The following is an 18,844-nucleotide window of genomic DNA, read 5'->3' on the forward strand; positions in this document are numbered from 1 at the left end:
GTTTCGTTCTTATAAAACAGAATTAACATAAAATTATTAAAATTTGATGTAAAATATAAGTTATTGAACAGAATAGTTCTAAGTAGACTTATTCCTAGAATAAACAAATCCTTCATCATATATATATATATATATATATATATATATATATATATATAAAATAAATTCAAATTTATAATGTCAGCGAGTTTATTTGAGTTTTCAATATCAAAATTCCGATACCTAACCCGAAAAAAAAAAGAAAAAAAAAAAGTTTGATTGGATCGGGTAGAATGTGTTCTACCTAAACAATCATAAATAAACCGAACTAAAGTGTCCGACTTTAGTTAAATTATGCTCATGATACTCATACATGTAAACACACCAAAACAAATAGTAAGTTGGATGAGCACAACACGTTTGGGCATCCGATAATGAAGGGGGGTAAGCAGAGACGCAGTTGTAGCAATTTAGTCCCTTGGATCAAAATCTTCCAACCTAACCCGTTATTTACTCGCCTTCTATTGATGTATGAGACCACTTGAACCAGAATTTTGTAAAATTGAAAAAAAATAAAATCAAATGACAGCACTAATCTTCAAAATCATGCAATGTAACAATCAATGCATTAAAAGAACATAGATAACAAATTCTATGGTGACTCACATCCAACAACGTTAATCGAATTTAGTTTAACACACTAAACGACGGTTGGAAGAAACTAAAAGAGAAAATAAAGAAGTTATGATGCCTTCTTTCCCTCAGTTTCCCCGTTGCTTGTCGGTGACAGCATGCATTAAAACTACAGAAATGCATCTTTCTCGAGTAGCTTCAGGACATCATTTTGATTGTTTAGCTTCGCAACATCGATAGGAGTTTTCCCGTCCATATTCTGGAGTGTACTGCAAATTGAACAAGGGGAAAAGGAGAAATATATGATTAAAACTAATTATGCAAAAAAAAAAAAAAAAACTAAATTGTTTTGTAAGCATCTGGCATTAATATTTGGAGGTTTTCAAAACTCGTTGAAAAGACTACTTACACTGCAGCACCATTTTCAAGGAGAAGGGCCACGCAATCCTTTCTGCCATAACCAGCTGCATAATGGAGAGCAGTGTTCTTGTTCTTATCCAAAGCATCCACTTTTGCTCCAGCCTCGAGAAGAATTTGAGCACACTTCACCTGAAATGATATCAAGAGGGCCTCTGTCAATCAGGTATTAGAAAGAGTCTAGTTCTAAAATTATAATTCCTGATGAGCATTCACTTTGCTTGCACACCATGGAAAAGAAGGTAGAATCCAAATAGCATTATCCATTCATCACCGACACTGTCGCTAATCTCCACCACTACTACCACCTATATTACCACCAGTGCCATTGCTGCCAATGTCATTACAAGCCTACAACCACTATTATCCACTCTTCCCTAAATGGATTCAAATCTCAGACTTTTCAGTGGGTGGAATCCGAACATTATCTAAAAAACTTCAAATGTACCACCCCACTTAACACTTGTTAGCATCAGGGTTCTTCATGACATGAATATACATTGATTGAACCATACCCAAACTTATTTTTCCATTTGATATATAAAATAAAATGACATTTTTTAATCCATATATCTGATCCCAACTAATGGAAAATTACAAGGGAAGCTGATAACCTGGTCCTTTAAATATTAAAGGAAACTGTCAAAATCCATTACTTGTGTTAGAGAACTCTTCTTGTTATAACTGCGCATAAATGACAAATAGAGGCTATCCCATAACATAAAATAATAAAGGGTAAATAAATGCCTCTGGAATTGCAAGCATTCTGCAAACCAGATGGACTCAAATCTTATTTTCATTTTCTTGTTCACACTCCCTAATAAAATACTGATAACCAAGCAAAAAGTAATATCTCAGTTGGCAATTTTTCGCTGAGTTATCAATATCAATATTTAATTGGTATGACAGAAAAAACAGACAAGATTTTCACACCAGATCCATCAGAGAATGATGTAAAGCTACAAGGGTTACACTCGTCAATTTTCAAAATTGTTAGCACATGAAAAATTGCTCTGAAGTCCAAGGTGTAAGAACACACCTGTTATTAACCAAGATCTCAAAGTAGATTATTCACCTAGAGACGACCTGCCTCCCAAAGAAAAAAATAATAGGAATATGATTCCAAACTAGCCTTGCATATAGCACCATCAACTTGTGCTTCATCTCCTCATTCCAACAGCATCCCTCTTTGCTATTTTCTCTCTAATTTGCAACCGATTCAATTCTCAATTCAGTCATTTTCTGTTTTTTTCTTTACTAGAATAGACAAGTGCAGAAAGGTTCTCCATTACCCAAAGAAATATCAGACAGTTGGAAATTTCAATTGCATTCTAATGGTTATGTCAACACACCCATCCCATACTCACGACAAATTTCAGCAATTGTTTAGAAATTGATTCTCACATTTTAACATGTTTGACAACCCTTCATTACCCAAGTGGTGGAAGAAACCAATAAAGGCTACAGCATTTTACTAAATAACACCCGGAGCCTCAATACATCCTTCATTTCCTTTCCACCATGGTTTTAAACAAGGTAACCACCACCCAAGAACATAAGCAAAAATTCTAAGAGATAAAAAACGTGATTTAAAAGATGAGAAAATAATTACTTCAAATATTAGCATACCTCGCCATATCCACAGGCAAAATGCAAAGCAGTTCTCCCCTCTGAATCTTCTTCATCCTTGTCAGCACCAGAGGCTAGTGCATTTTTCAAGCCCTAATTGATTTGTGTAGACTTTTAGATCTCATATTACAAATCATACCCAATGACAATAAATAAAATGGCTGAATTTAACCACATAACTAGATAGCTTAGCAACCAAGTAAACCCTTCATAAATAAACTATTTGAATTCTGTTTAATTTTCTATTCCTTCAAATTTAACAAAAGATAAGAACTAAACTCTTGTATAGGCGTATACAAAACCTGTCAATGCCTGTGTCTGCTATAATAAATGGCTAATTTCCATAAATTTAAAAAGAAATTCATGTACAAATTATTTAAAAGATTGTAAGCCACCTTTTCTACACATGTCTGTCTGCTATAATAAATGAGCAATTTCCATCAATTGTTCTACAAATTTTTTTAATTGATAAAAGAAATTCAAAAGTGAAAGAAATTCAATAGACAAGTGATTCTTCATACAGAAGAAATTGGTAACAAAATAACAGCAATAAAGAGATAACATCAAGAGCTAAAAGCTACATAATCCCTTTACACATTTATTAAGGAAACACCCTAGAAGGACTATGTGATTTGCACCAAATAGAAGCAAATGAACTAATCTTATTTCAAAATCACCACTGCAAAGCCAATAAAATCTGCTTACAAAACAAATACAAGGTTTATGCTCCAACCAACTGAACCAAATAATAGCATAGATTGAATGTTGCCACAAAAAATAGCCACTTTACTTCTACCAAAACAACTAAAACTATTCAAGTCCAAGGGCAACCCTTAGCCCAAAAAGCTAGACAATCTATTCCATAAGAGCACTGAATTAAAATAGTATCAGAACATAGGAGAATTTAATTCTGAATAAGAATAAAACATAAAACACATTCAGCAAAAGATACTTGTGTGACTGGAAAACTTGCAACAAGTCATTAGGATTATTTCTAAGCATAGCTGTCCAAATAAAATCTGGTGTTAGATGGTTCATAAAACTTCAAAAGGAGTTTATAAAATGGAAGTAGCTCTATTCAACAAACAAATTAAAACATCGGGATCAGGATTTGTGTGAAAACAATCCAAAAGGGGAAAGGCACCAAATCTCCTTCTAAATTATAAGACAATTAGACAAATGAACAGTTGATCAGGCCCTGAAGAGACTCCAGTTCAGAAAATTATGGAAAAAAGTGGATAACCAAAGAATATGGAATTAAGTCAATTGATAAGGTATATTTATGGCCTAAAAACTCCAAGAGAATACTTCCAAAATTTAATAAGTGTGTTTCAATATTTGATTAGGGAGACTACTGTAGATCTTCATTTTATAACCCACCAAACCTAGCAATACTAAAGTACTCGTGGGATCACATTGTTATCACTTATCATAAGTGATGATAGTAAAGGAATTGCAAATCTCAAAAGACAGTTGGGTATACAGGTGTCAGGTGGTCAACACTTTCATAACAAGGAACTTGGTAAACTTGGATACAGTTGGGCATACAGGTAGACAGGCCAAATTAAGGATTTTCTTTACCAAAAAAGAAAATATGGAAGTAGTTTGTTAGAGGAAAGAGGTACCCCAGAAATTAAACTGATAGATATCCAAATTCTGAAGAATACCAATGGAAAGTTTCCAAATGCTGAGGTTGAATTGTTCGATAACCCAGCCCAAAAAAGGCAAGTGGGAAAAGTCATTTACTTGACTGTGAACTAGGCATAAACTTTGTTAGACAATTCATGCAGAATCAATCAGCTTCAACTCCAATTATTAGACAAGCCATTACACTCAAAGCTTGGTTCCATTTCTTCAAATTCCCCATGAACTTAATATAATTTATGTGATCCAAACCAGCACATTCTACCCATAAACAAGTTGCATCAACAAGCATAACTATACATTTAATCTTTCACAGTTTCATCAGAATAACTTCCAAGTCTTCAACCATAAAGTGAAAAACTCATGATCTTTTTCAGAAAGAGAAAAGATTTAAGGGCGTAAGAAAGTAAAAAAGCAGTGCTATGTCACACCTCGACATCACCAACACTAGCAGTGTGATGAACAATTGATTCATCTTCATTTCCCAAATCTTCTGCCTCATCTACCCCAGAATTTTCAGCAGAGGTAGCTACATCTCCAGAGTTTGCAAGACCCATGGCTTGCCCCAACTTCCGCAAAACTTCCTCATCATTCCAGTACCTGAAATAAAGAGAATCACTTCAGAAGCTACTTGACAAAACAGCATATTATGGAGGAATTATGGAAATGCCAAAAACAGTGAATAAAATATTATTTATTAGATTCTAAACCTCATCATAGCAGCAGGACCACCAGTCTCTATCTCCTCCAAAATATGTTTCAGAGATGGATCCTCCTTGATGCGTGCCATTCTTTCTTCAAGCTGGTCTTTATTTGATGGATTAGAAAAACTTTCAAGCATGGCAGACATAGATGGATCCTGTGATAGACACCATCTGTATTCTATTAACAAGTAAAAATTTCATGAAAAAAAAAATATAAGGGAGAAATTTATGTAATAGTGACCTGCATCAATGCATTACCCAGGCGCTCAGCCATGGTCATAAAATTAGGATTCTGCATAACCTGTTGCATGGTTGAAAAATATTGTTGATTATCAAAGTTAGGGATACCATCCTGTGGAGCTCCTTGGAAAGTTTTCTGAAGCTGCTCGGCCATCTGATTGAACGATGGATCTTTTGCTATCTGTTCAGCCAATTCCTTGATACTTGGATCCTATGCATTTCAAATTTAAGCATTAGTAAGCCTTTATGAAGATCTTACAAACAAAATTCCCTTGAGTTTAAAAATGAAAAGAAGAATCAAGTCAAACCACATAAAGAGCTCAAAAGCCCTCAATTGCACCTCATTTAAATTTATATTTTTAAATAGAGTTCAATAAACACTTCTTAAAGATTAATTAAAAAATGGAAGCTATAAGAAATGAAACTACCAGCCACAATCTACACATCCACAACCACCATAAAAGGCTCACTATTCTACTCTTGAGTCAGTTGAACGAAAAGACAAATACAATTCTGATGAGGTCTCACTGCCATTCTGCCAACAGTGAAGATTTCTAAAACAATTCTAAATGTATTTTTTTCCTCACAAATCCTGGCATCATTGTCCAACCACAGACTCAAAATCTCCGAGACTTGACTTGTAAAACCAAGCATTTATAAAAACAACAAAATCTATAAGGTAGTACATGCAAACATACTCAACATCATTAACAATTAACATGGCCTAATTATCAATAAATACAGAAAACAACACAATATAATACAAATAAGAAAAGAAAAGACATAATGATTTACATTGAGTAGACCAGACATTGCTGAGAAATCAAAAGGGTTGCCAGGAAACCCAGTTGCAGGTCCAGGGGTAGCTCTTTGCCCTGCTGGAGCTGGAGAATCTTTAGAGGACGTTTCATCTTTGGAAGTTTTATTCTCTGCTGTACCAGCTTTGTTATCTAATAAAATCTCAACACGTGTGAAACTAATGCACTTTTGAGATTCGAGAAACTATAGCAGTTATGCTAAATTTCTAGCACTAAAAGTAGAAAAAAAAAATATATATATATATAAATAATTGGGGATAAAAGTAAAACAAATTAGGAATAAATCAAAACAAAGAAGGCACCAGTAAGCAGATAACAAAATAAAACCGTGGCTTGTTTTATAAGGAGAGGTTAGTAAATGCAGATTCCAAAAGTTCAAGGCAATATAGTGTAATACAGTTTTACCCATGAAGATAAGTGCAACAATAGTGTTCTCATAAGGATTCATTAAGCAAAACTCAATAGAGCAAGTACTCATAGAATAATGAAACTTCACATTGCCAGAATATGATCTCTTACTCTTTGTCATGCCTAAATACAAATCCAAACTTTTTTTCCAGAACCAGAGGCAAATTAGATGGAAGGAAACAGGAGGAACCCACAACGCAATATGGAAGAAGGAACGAAAATAACGAGGAAGTATCAATGTTATAAATTCAGGCTAATAAATAAATTTATTCTGAAATTATCGCAGCATTAGGAAAGTGTTATTTAACTTTAAAAAATAAAAAAGGAAGCTACGTGCAGTACACCCAAAGTAAAGGATAAAGGGTATAAGTACAGCTCTTTGTCTTCACATACATACTTCAATATAAATATTAACATTAACACAGGTATAAGTCATAGATGAGGATAATTATGTAACTTGAAAACACCAAACTCGTGTAGTAACTTGGATTCAACAAGACCAAGGCGTTAATCCCAAATACAGTGACAAATAAGCATCAATTGAGATCAAAGTTTAAGTACACGTTTGGCCAAGATTGTTTTAGGGAAAATAATCGCTTATTTTTTTCAATACCTCTTCTCTTCAGGAAAAATAAGCTGAATAAAACAAGCGTTGAATTTCAACCAGATGGGGAAAATAATTCAATAAAAATAGCGGTAGCTGTATTATTAACACAGATAAAGAGATGGCACATACCAGCAGGGAGATCCTTTGTGGAATCTGAAGCCATAATAAAAATTGCTGAAAGAAACGCAGAGATATAATTATTTAGGATTTAGGTTAGGAGAAATCGCAGATTCGAATAGCGAGAAAGACCGTAGTTTCGAGAATTTGAGAGAGAAACCTAATCGGCGAAAGGGGTTAGAAGAGTTCGAACCTGAATCGGAGAGAAGAGAGAGAGAGAGAGAGAGAGAGAGGAAGTGTGTGAAAGTGAAAAACTGTGAATGAGAAGAAATGAAAGGAAACTAAACCCTTATTTTATTTTTATTTTTAGACTTTAGCGATAGAAATCGCCACCGATGAGATGATAGAATACAACACACAAATAGTGATATCAGTGGGCCCCCTCAATCCCCATCCTCTCAAATGAATGGCTCACTATGATATCACCCATTTGCATCCACTTCCCCAATTTTATTTTAATAAATTTAATACTACACTGAAAAATTTGTTAAGTAATGCACGGGCTATTTATTATTTAATGAAAATAGATCTTTTTAACATGTGACTTTACCACTTACACCGGGGGTTCCTTCAATCCTATAACTTTTCTAAACAACAAATAGCATAATATATAACTTTAAATAATATCCACAATATTTTATATTTAAATTTTAATGTTGTTATTATAATTCTGATGAATAAAAAAGTTACATAAAGTATATAAAAAATACCAGTGTTACAAGATAAATTTATCTTTTATATCAAAATATTTAATTTTTATACATTTGTTCTAAATTAAATTTTTTGCTTAGCCATTATTGTCGATTTAAATTATTATATTTTTGTTTACTTTTATGAATTAACAATAAAATTTTATTTTTAGAATTTTTCCCTAAATTTATCGGCTATACTTTGAAAGTATATTGATTATTAAATTTTTTTGAAAAAAAATATTTTTATCATATTTAAGATTATTCAATGAGAAACTTATTCTTTAAATTTGTTTTGATGAATGTGATTGTTTTTAAAAATGTTTGCATTTTAATGTGTTATTTCTATTTTTTAAAATTAGATAATATAAAAAAGTTCATAAATATATTTTTCCAAAGAAAAACAATTAAAAATACATTTATTATTCAAGAATTTATTGTTTTATGTGTATATATATAGAATTATTTATGTAATTATTTTTCTTAAAATTATAAAATTATATAAGAATTTTTATATTATAATTATTATTCAAATATTTTTCTTTATAAATATTGTAATATACATTATTATATAATATAATTATATATTACATAATTTGTCTTGTTAATCACCTATACATTGTCGGTGTAAAGTTTTTTTACACTAACAACTAATTATATCTTTTAATTGTGTCATGTCACTGTTAAAAGTAAATGTGTTTACAGTGACATGACACAATTAAAAGATATAATTGGTTACTAGTGTAAAAAAACTTTACACTGACAATGTATAGGTGATTAACTCTTTAAATATATACACACACAAAGCTTCAATCATATCATATTTTTTCCTAATCCAACTCTCCCTTGATCGAGATAAGAAATACACCTACCAATTGGATAATATAAACGATAAGTAAAAATATTTTTGTATTAGCACAGCAAATAACTTATTACAAGATAGGATAATTATCTTAATTTATCTTTTTCATATCCTAAATGAAAAATGTAAAATGAACACATCAAAGTAGTTAAATTGTGTGTTTAAAACTTTGAAAACTTTTTCAAAATAAGACAACCTTTTGGAAATAGATAGGATTGTTAAAAGATAAATAGAGAAAACGACAGAGATATTACATGAAGATTTTATATTAATCCACTTTTTAGCTTCAAACTATGTCTTGTCCTTTCACACTCAAGATTGTAGCATCCAAGTATTTTTTTCTTAAAAGTCTCTTCAGGCATTTTACAATAAGGTATGGTGTATAAAATGTTTTGTTATGTTAAAAGGCAAATTTAGATCCCTTCGGTTTTAAGTTTTGATGTTAAGAAACAAAGAAGGTATTGATCAACAATATTAAGTTTTTCAAAACGACTAAGACAAATCTTCTAAAATGCAATCCGTTAGTAAGACGAATCCTAATATAAGACAAAAGCTACTTTAAGACGATTATGTTATTGAATAAGATGAAACAACATAGTTAACTTACCTAACTTTATTTTTGTGATATTACTTTGAGCTTAAGAGACTTGACTATAAAATAATATTTGTGAGTTTGAACCTAAAGAGGTTTGTCTATAACATAATACTTGGTTGTTGAAACCTATAGTAGTTTTGTGTTCAAAAAATACTTAGATAGTTGTTTAAAGAGACAAGTCAAAGAATACTTAGGTTTTAGCTAAAAGTGACTTGGTAAATAATACTTGTATCCTTGTATAAGATAGTGGAACTTGATATAGTTGAATCAAGAACTTGACGTAGTCTTATTTGAGACAAATTAGTATTAATCATTGAGTTCATTCTTTGTTTCACCTACCATTTCCTATTTGTTATGCTACTACTTCATTACTCTACGAAAAAATGCAAGATTTTTAGTAACATTATTCAACCCCTTATAGTGTTTCTCTTTTCTCCACATGTTTAACTCACAAATGGTGGAGATATATCAATTGTAAATGAACTTCACCAAAACACTCAAGAAATATTGAGTTTTAAATATCTTTTAGAGACACGTTATTTGAGAAAGTTATTAGAAATATTTGTTGTGTTAATCACTTATATTAATATGTCAAGTTTTTTACAATGATCTCCAATATTTAATTCATCTTATGAGTTTTTTATATATCAAAGAGAAACGTTGAGGAGACAAAAACTGTTATAGTAGGCACAACTTGGTGCATAATATAATAGATCTTTCGTCTTGTAGTGCCAAGGAGAAGAAAAACATTGATTCAATTGTCATAGCATATTCAAGAAATGTCTTTTGCCACTTTTTTTAGTCTACCAAAAGATTTTTTTGCATGTCTTCCAAAAACATGTCACTCGTATATTTTTCCTAGTAAGCACACTTGGCTCCCACTGTGGGGTCGTGCTAAATTCTCTTATAGTCTCATTCACTACAGTTATGGTTGACACGAGTAAATCATCGATTAAAGAATCTTGGATTTCTAAAAATGCTCAAATGTTGATGGGACTCTAGAAAGAAATTCAAGCATTGCAAGAGTAGAATGAACGTCAACATAAATATAACAAAGTAGATATGCAGATCCTTTGGCATAAGAGTTATGATATGCGTCAACAACTTGATGACTCCAAGAGGAGTATTATCCCACTTGGGAGCCAGATACCACATATTCATTTGGAGAAGCTGATAACACTTTTACCACTACAAACCACCACCATAGGAACAAAAGATATGCAGTTATCCCGCCTCATGGGAGCCTCAACCTGCCACTTCGATGATGAACTATTGATGAAGAATGTGGATCTCTGGGTGTTCTCCTTCACATTCTTTAGCGTATGCATAATATGATAAATGAGAAAAGAATTATCGTAATCTTTTTTAAAAAACTTAACTCACACTTAACCCTTTAATAAAAATACTTTAATCATAGTTGTTTTCTCCTTTCCCTAAAATATTAAAACTTATAAATAAATAAATAAATAAATAATATATCAAATAAACATATTTCTTTCAATCCAAATAATTATAACAAAATACAATAATTAATAATTAATAAATATATAATATATAAAATAATTATATTTCTCCCAACATAAATATATTAAAATAAGATATATAAACAATTATAATAAAAATACATATTTCTCTAATAAATATTATACAAAATGATTTTTGTAAATTTATTATTTAATTAAAATAGTCATAATTATTAAAAACTTTTAAAATATCTTATAAAATCCTTTAATCAATTAAAATATCTTTTTCAATAATTTTAGAAAACTTGGGGTGTTACAATGTTATTATGCCTAAGCTATTAATGATGATTATGTTGTTTATGTATGTAAGATTACATGTGAGTTGTTGAGTGCTTAGATGTTGGCACAAGCCTATGGTGGTTGTAGTTGAGTTATGTATGCTTATGCATGTAGTTGAGAGTATATGTAGGGAAGGCCTAAGCCTTAATTCACAAAGTTGTGTGTGGCCTAAACCTTAAACCCCTTCACCCATGATACTTTTAAAATGCCATTGATGGTAGTTTGAAGGAGAATGATGAGTTGAAATGTTTTGTTGAGTTGTTCAACAAGAGATGTTAGTTGATTGGATCTCTAAAAACTTAGTACATTGTGGTCCCACTTAGAGATGAGGTTTTTTTTATATGAAAATGTGATTCTCGTTCAAATGGTGTTGTGAAAATGGTTTATAGTGAGTCGTTGCATAATAGCTATTGAATGGTTGTGTTTGGGTCTCTTGGACTTGGATGTTGCATTGACACCTAAGTCGTGGGTGGTCACCTAAGGTGCACCCCAACCTAGTGCTGGAAAGGTGTGTGGTATCATGGGATTAGGTAGTGGGCTAAATCCATAGGGGCTTGGATTTACATACCAATGTTGTGGTAAACTCATACCACCAAAGTTATTTTATCCCAAAGATGGTACTGGACCTTCCAAGTTTATGTTGATAATACCTAAGTGACTAGGATTGTTATTATCTATGAGACATATTGGTCTTGTGACTTTGTTTTTATGGTGCTTTAGTACCTACTCAGATGTATATTATATTTTGGGACTATAACCTCAAGATGGAATTTTATTTACATTGATGTCCATGAACTCTATTTTACTATTTTGATTACAGTCGATCACTATGATCCTAAGTATATATATATGTGTGTGTGTGTATGCATGATTTTTAGGTTTTGTTGCATGATAAACATATGATAAACGACTTATATTTCCATTGCATTATGACGTATTTTGTGGTATAGTTGGGTCATTGTATGACCTGTCGGATCGTTATAGACAAGTTTTTATGTAACTTGTGCAAATATTAACATCTCTCATCATGGAATATTTTTTTAGTTACCAACACTAAAAAGAGGTAAATCTTTGGTTCTCCATGTACAAAAAAAATATTATCAAAATCTTCACACTATAGAATTTTGACAATGATATCAAGATGAAAAATGATTAAAAAATAAGTCACAGAAAATTGAAGGACTTCTTTATATAGAAAAATAATACAGTGTTATGGATCTTGATTGGGGTCAATATCAACTTAATAAAGCTTTTTATATACTTGTAAACATAATGAGTAAGAGTAGTGAAAAATGAAATGGTTATCTTCTTAACATTTTGACAATTGTTTCACATTTTTTAGGGTTCATGATATATATACTTTTTTTTTTTTATAAAGACGCCTTCTTTTTCTTTTTTATTGAAAAAAAAAATCCTAAAATGCTATTCTAATTAATTTTATATTTTATATAAATTTTTTTAAAAATATCTTTTTCATTCACCCCTTTCTTCATCCTTCTTCTTTTAGTTCATCTCTCTAAATAATTTTTCTTGATTTTTTTTCTTTCTTTTAATTTTTTGGTTCCTAATTTCTCTCTTCAACAATCAAGACAGTCATACATCATTTATGTACTTTTTAAATCCTATTTTTTCACTTTCAATTATATTACTCTTTAAAACCTAGTTTTTCACTTTATATTCATTGTTCCCTATATTCAATACAAGGTACAAATTAATGTGTTAAATTATATTTTTTAAAATATTTTTGTTATTTTATTTAATATGACTTATACACAATAGGTAATTTGACACTTAACGAAGAAATAACTCGATGAAATTTTTTTTGTAAATATATGTGTTCATAAGGTATATAGTCGATTCAAAATTTAAAGGTATTTTGTTGATTTCAGATTTTTTAAAAATAATTGTAGAAAAAAAGTTCTTCAGAAGAGTGTTTTTTAGTAATATTGAAAATATTTTCTAAAATATAAAAGTTAGTATTCTAAAAATTATTTTCTAGAAGTGCATTTTCTTTACATGATCCTCAAAAGTACTTTTTCGAAGTGTGTTTTTTTTTAAGATTTTTTGAAAGTGCATTAATTTTACTATTCTGAAAAGTATTTTTCATAATTATGAAAAAACAACTTTTTGGAACATTATGTTTTGGAAGAAAAATTACAATTATAAAATTCTAGTCTATTTTAAAATATTAAAAATCAAGAAAAGGGTGCATGTAAAAAAGGAGTGAGCACTTAGAAAATAAAATTGAATGTTGGAGGTTGAAGGGGGAAGGAGGTGCTTGTGAAAGAAGAGGGGGTAAGGGGAAGGGGAGTAAGTGTTTGAAAAATTGAATTGAATGTTGGAGGATAAGAGAGGAAGGGAAGGCATGTGAAAGAAAGGAAAGGAGGAGAAAAGGGTGTGTGTAAAGGAAAAAAATTGAATGTTGGATTGGGATTCGTAAAGTTAAGAATGTAAGGAGATGTATTTAACCAATACCTTTTTTTAATTGAAATGGAACATAAATGATAGACATTGAATGGATGAAAATATTTTGTTAGACGTTAAATGATGCATAGAAGATCGAGTATTGCAATTAATGGGTTTGTTATGCATTATAAATATTTTCTCTTTCATTTTGTTTTGTATTGCTTAAGGAGAATGTAATTAAAATAACATGGGCACAGTTGCATAGTAAATGGATGGTTGCAAACGAATTAAGATGAAAGGTATATAGAAAAAGACATAAGCATGCTTCAACAATGAATGCAAGATAATTAATTTAATCATTTTTTTAGTAAACAAATATAAGTAAAATACACAATGCAAGGTAAACTTCTCTTAATTTTTGTGTTTTAGGTGAGAAGAATGACATAGAGAACTTATTGGATTTATAAGTATTAATATTTGTTTTAAGAAAAATGATTTTAAGCTAAAACAAAACATTCATCTATTTGATGAAACAAGTTTCAAAAAAGATTTGTGAAAAAATCATAAATACAATTCAACATCACCTTTTATACCTTTATTTTGCTATGGTAAATTTGTTGACTTTTATAATAATTATCTAAGTTTATTGACTTCTTAACTTTGTATTAAGTTAAAATTATAAAAAAAAAATAGGTTTTAAAAAATTAAAGTAAACTAAAAAAAAGGTATAATTCTTCTCTTTTAATAAATAATTTTATATTATTTTTGTAAAGTCTAACATACTATTTTAGGTATAATCATTTGTGAGAAAGAAACTTTTGACTATAATGCTTTGTATTAATTACTAAAAAGAATTAAATACAATACAAATAACTTATAAGCTAATAAAAAAAAACATGTAAATAAAAATATTTAATTTCTTTATCTTCATTCATACAAAAGTATACATATTAATATATTATCTAATATGTGTATAAACTTGCAATGACATCAATAGTTATTAAAATAAATTTGTTTACAATAGTGATGAAATTTGATCAAATTTAATGTTCTTAAATTATATTTAATAAAGAATTAAATTTCTCATCTTAATGATATTTATTATAAATATCAATGTAACATTTAATGTTATTAATGTAGTATTTTAATATTCAACTTTTCAATTCTTAAAATAAATTTTTGGTATAAAAAATGTAATTAATTTTTTTTTATTGATTCTCAATGTAATTAATTGATAATATATGACGTATTTTTTATATAATTGATTATATAATATATATATATATATATGTGTGTGTGTCAATATTTATATTATCCAAAAATTAGCTTCAATATATAACAATAATAAATACTAATTAGTCATTTTTCAAAGTAAAGCATAATGCAGTAAAGTAAAATAATTATAGTTTGTATATATATTTCAATAAATATAAATTATATGACTTCTTGCTCCACCATCACCAAACTATAAATAATTAGACTCAAACAAAAAATTCACCTCAAGAAATGCACAAAGAAAATAACATTCTTTGAAGATATAAAGAATTGACCCACCCACCAACACCATTATAAAAACAAGCAAGTACACCTATATAGCAAACAATTTTTAAGCTTGTATATATTGAAAATTGTTAGTTCAAAAGATTAATTAGGATCTTTACTATTTTTTAAGTTTTGATTCTAACAAACTTAAGTTTTTGAAACTTGATTTGTCAAAATATCTTTATATAAGATAAAATGGTTAATAATTATTCGACTTTATTTAATACACAAGTATCATATGTAGTAAATGAAACCACACAAACCATAATAAATGTTATTTAAAATAACCTTTTACTTACTTTAACTTGCTTCCTTGTTTTTTAATAGAATAAATTTATCTCATGGATCAACACCTTATTACTAGTTGAATACTATGAATATTTGTCACCGAATTGTAAGTTTGTAACATGTATGCATATTGCAATATCTATGATTTACCAAATCAATAACATGAATTGAAACTAAATAAACCACTAATTTTTTAAATCCTCTCCTCCAAGAAATATTATTATAGATTTGAAGTCATGCATTGAATTATATTTTTGTATAGGCAAAAAAAATCATTAATAAAATAGGGAACCCAATATGTCCAAGTTGGGACATGAACATGCAAGAGAAAATTGAAGTTGTTGGTAAGGAGAAAGAAGAAAAGAAATGAATTATTTAAAGTTGGTAAATATACAAGAGCTTCTAAAAGATATGAGAAGGTAATCAAAGCTCAGAAGCATATGCAATTACAACAACTACCTATGCTTTCAAAGGATCAATACACTACCTATGACTCCTTAACAATAAACTACAAGTATTAGAAATAATTTTTCCAACGAAAGAAGATATTAACACAAAGTCACAACAAGACAATCAATTCAACAAGCAAACTTGAATTAGAATCACAATCAAATAACCAACTAAAATAAATTAATTAGTAAACAAACTTCCAAATTACAGGGAAAAAATATAATTAAAATAAATTAAGCCAATAAAATCATACATAAAATCAAACATGAAAATTGAAACAAAACCTTAAATTGATAATGAATTCAATAAGAAATCAAATGGAAACTTAAATATGAAATAAAAGAGACGGATTTGAGTTGGAGAGAGTGTGAATTGCAAGAGAGAAAGTGATAATCTCTAGAGAGCTTAGACCGGGATTGAAAGAGATTTTGGTTGCGAACCAAAAGAGAGCAAAGAGTTGGGTCACGATTGAGAGAGGGTTGCGAACGAGGAAGAGTATGTGTGCTTTGCGTGAGTGAGCGAGTGTAATTTCAATTTCCTCATTTTTTGTTGGAATTTCAAAATCTATTGATTTAGTTAATTAAAATACTCCATAAAAATGAGATAATTTAAAATTCTTTTAGAATGACTTAACCAAATTACACATTTAATAGTTGAGTATTTTAATTTTCTTAAAAAAAATGAATTACTTCATTAAAATAATACATCCAAACCCACTATTAGGCATTAAACAACCATTACAAGAATCTTTGCATATTCTAATGTAAAATAATGTAACACATGTGATCAAAATATGTTCATATAAACTCGAGATAACTAAAAATTTAGTCTCAAGGTCACAAGCTATCAAAGCAAACTCATAAAAGAGTTAATTAAAGTTTTCAAAGCTTTGTTAAGCAGTTGCAAGATAAAAAAAAGGTTCAACTAAACAAGAGCTCAATCTAATAATTGTCACATTTGATACTTTTAACCAACTTAAAGACAACAATTTTGAGAGCACAACGAGCCCAACAATTAATACAATCCCAAATGATATGAGTAGATAAACAAAACATATGGTCTCGAAGAATTCAGACTTCAAAATTGAATTTTAACTTTTATTTAGAAAATAATATTGATGCCACATTTAAGAAAAATATGAGATGGTGGAGATAAGTTATATGAAGGATCGCCACAAATTGTCTTGATAAGATTATATTTAGTTCTTTGTCCAATAACAAAGAGAAACCTCTTATAGTGTGAAATACTCAATTTGATTACTCTACCAAGTCTCCTGAGCCTTATAAGTTGCAATGAATTAACAATGTTGGAGAAGTGAAGGTTGACAAACAAGTTCTAGTGTGTTTTACCATTGGAAAGTACAAAGATTAAAATTTATGGGATGTAGTTCTTATGGAGGTTAGGCATATACATTTTAGGGAGCCCATGACAATTTGACTGTATGGTGACCCACAATGGGTATACCAATCGTTTCTCTTTAGTTCAAAATTAGTAGATAATTGCTTTGAATTTTTTGCCTCCAAAGCAAATACCTGAAGACCAAATAAAAATGAGAAAAACAAGATAGTGTGAAAAATTAAGAGAAAAAGTTAAAGAATAAAATAATTGCGAGAGAAATAGTTGAAAGAAATAAAGAGAAAATATAAGTGATGAAAATAAGCAAAAGAAAGAAAAATATAAAATTGAGTGTAGTAAAGAGAAAAATAAGAAAATGAGTACATTAGTAAAGAAAAGAGATGTTGAGAAATAAAATAAAAAGTTAAAATTAGTTAATGTGTTTTAAAAATTAAAAATAAGTTAATTGGGTTTTTGATAAAATATTAATTAATTATAGAGTAAAAATGCTTTCAAAAATTAGTTGTTAGGTTTTAATTAAATAATAGTTATAAATATTATAAGAAGGTTTTGAAAATTAAAAAGTTAGTCTGTTAAGTTGGATTTATAAAATAAATATATTTTAAACTATCGTGTTTAGTCACCGAGTCCAATAATTTTTAGATAACCAGAATGGAGTATATAGTGCTTGACATAATTCTCTTGTATTTAATTTTGCTTCTTGAAACACTTTTGTGCGATTAGAACCCCTGTGTAAAAGGCTTATAGTTTTATCTATAAATATTAAATTATTATTTTACCTATGAAAATTCAATAAAATTTTTAATACTAAAAATATATGTGAATTTTATTTATTTAATAGTAAATATATGTTCTTTGATATATGAATGAAATTTATAATTTAAATAAGACTTAAAGCTACTTTCAATCCCTATAATTTTATGAATATGCAATTTTGGTTCCTCAAAAAATTTATTACAAATTTGGTCATTTTAGCTTTTAAAATTAAGCAATATTGGTCAATCGTTAACGTGTCATCCAAAATCAATCAAAATATGAATGATAATATACACAATTAGTAATCCATATACTAAAATATTAGTATTAATTATTAAAATTAAGTTATTTTAATAGTTTTCACGTGTGTGACACTACTAGAAAGTTAATTAGTGAAGTTGGCTTTCATGTACAAAATATTATTGTATTTTTTACTATTTTAATGTTATTTTCATTTTTATTTTAATTAAAATTTGTAATATATTAAAACAAGTTTATTTTAATATTTTATTTTCCTATGTAACTAACTCACTATTGATAATATCATTCACGTATCTTTGTATTGCTTGGAAATGTTAGATATTAGTGGGAAAACACCTTATAAAGGATGATGACAATTGGTACATTAGTGAATTGGGATAATTTCAAAGGGCTTTTCTAGAGAAATACTTCCCAAAAGATGTTAAAAATCAAAAGGAGATGGTGTTTTTAGAGCTAAAGCAAGGTAACACTATTGCAACATAGTTTGTTGCCAAATTTGAGGAGTTAGTGCATTACTTTCCCCACTATGATGGTGAGGACGTTGAACACTTGAAGCATGTGAAGTTTGTTAATGGCTTGTGTCTTAAGATCAAGCATGCCATTAATTACCAAAAGATTCACCAGTATCTGTTAAGTCTCAA

At 29.2% G+C, this 18,844-nt stretch overlaps 1 protein-coding gene across 2 annotated transcripts; it reads right to left on the reverse strand.

Moving 5' to 3' along the window:
• Positions 1-520: 520 nt before the first annotated feature.
• LOC109813021 (ankyrin repeat domain-containing protein 2B) lies at positions 521-7,532 on the reverse strand. Of its 2 annotated transcripts, none has more exons than XM_020377129.3 (9): positions 7,390-7,532; positions 7,209-7,253; positions 6,042-6,196; positions 5,248-5,457; positions 5,013-5,161; positions 4,734-4,902; positions 2,659-2,751; positions 1,022-1,161; positions 521-881 (listed from the first exon to the last, which is right to left on the reverse strand). In XM_020377129.3, exons 2-9 carry the CDS (start codon positions 7,240-7,242, stop codon positions 782-784), a joined length of 1,050 nt encoding a protein of 349 aa, XP_020232718.1. In that variant the 5' UTR covers positions 7,243-7,253; positions 7,390-7,532; the 3' UTR covers positions 521-781. The 2 variants fall into 2 exon arrangements, with proteins under 2 accessions (XP_020232718.1, XP_020232719.1); XM_020377130.3 differs by having other exon boundaries at positions 7,357-7,469.
• Positions 7,533-18,844: the final 11,312 nt, after the last annotated feature.

Source organism: Cajanus cajan, chromosome 10 (assembly GCF_000230855.2).
Source record: "Cajanus cajan strain Asha chromosome 10, NIPB_CcT2T_4, whole genome shotgun sequence".
Lineage (NCBI taxonomy): Eukaryota > Viridiplantae > Streptophyta > Magnoliopsida > Fabales > Fabaceae > Cajanus > Cajanus cajan.

Excerpts from the sequence above, each read along its gene's own strand:
- LOC109813021 (XM_020377129.3), bottom strand. The coding sequence starts at position 7,242 with ATGGCTTCAGATTCCACAAAGGATCTCCCTGCTG. Across the intron at positions 5,458-6,041 it reads CAATGTCTGGTCTACTCAAT|GATCCAAGTATCAAGGAATT; the intron begins GTAAATCATTAT and ends TGAAATGCATAG. Across the intron at positions 5,162-5,247 it reads TGGGTAATGCATTGATGCAG|GATCCATCTATGTCTGCCAT; the intron begins GTCACTATTACA and ends TGTCTATCACAG.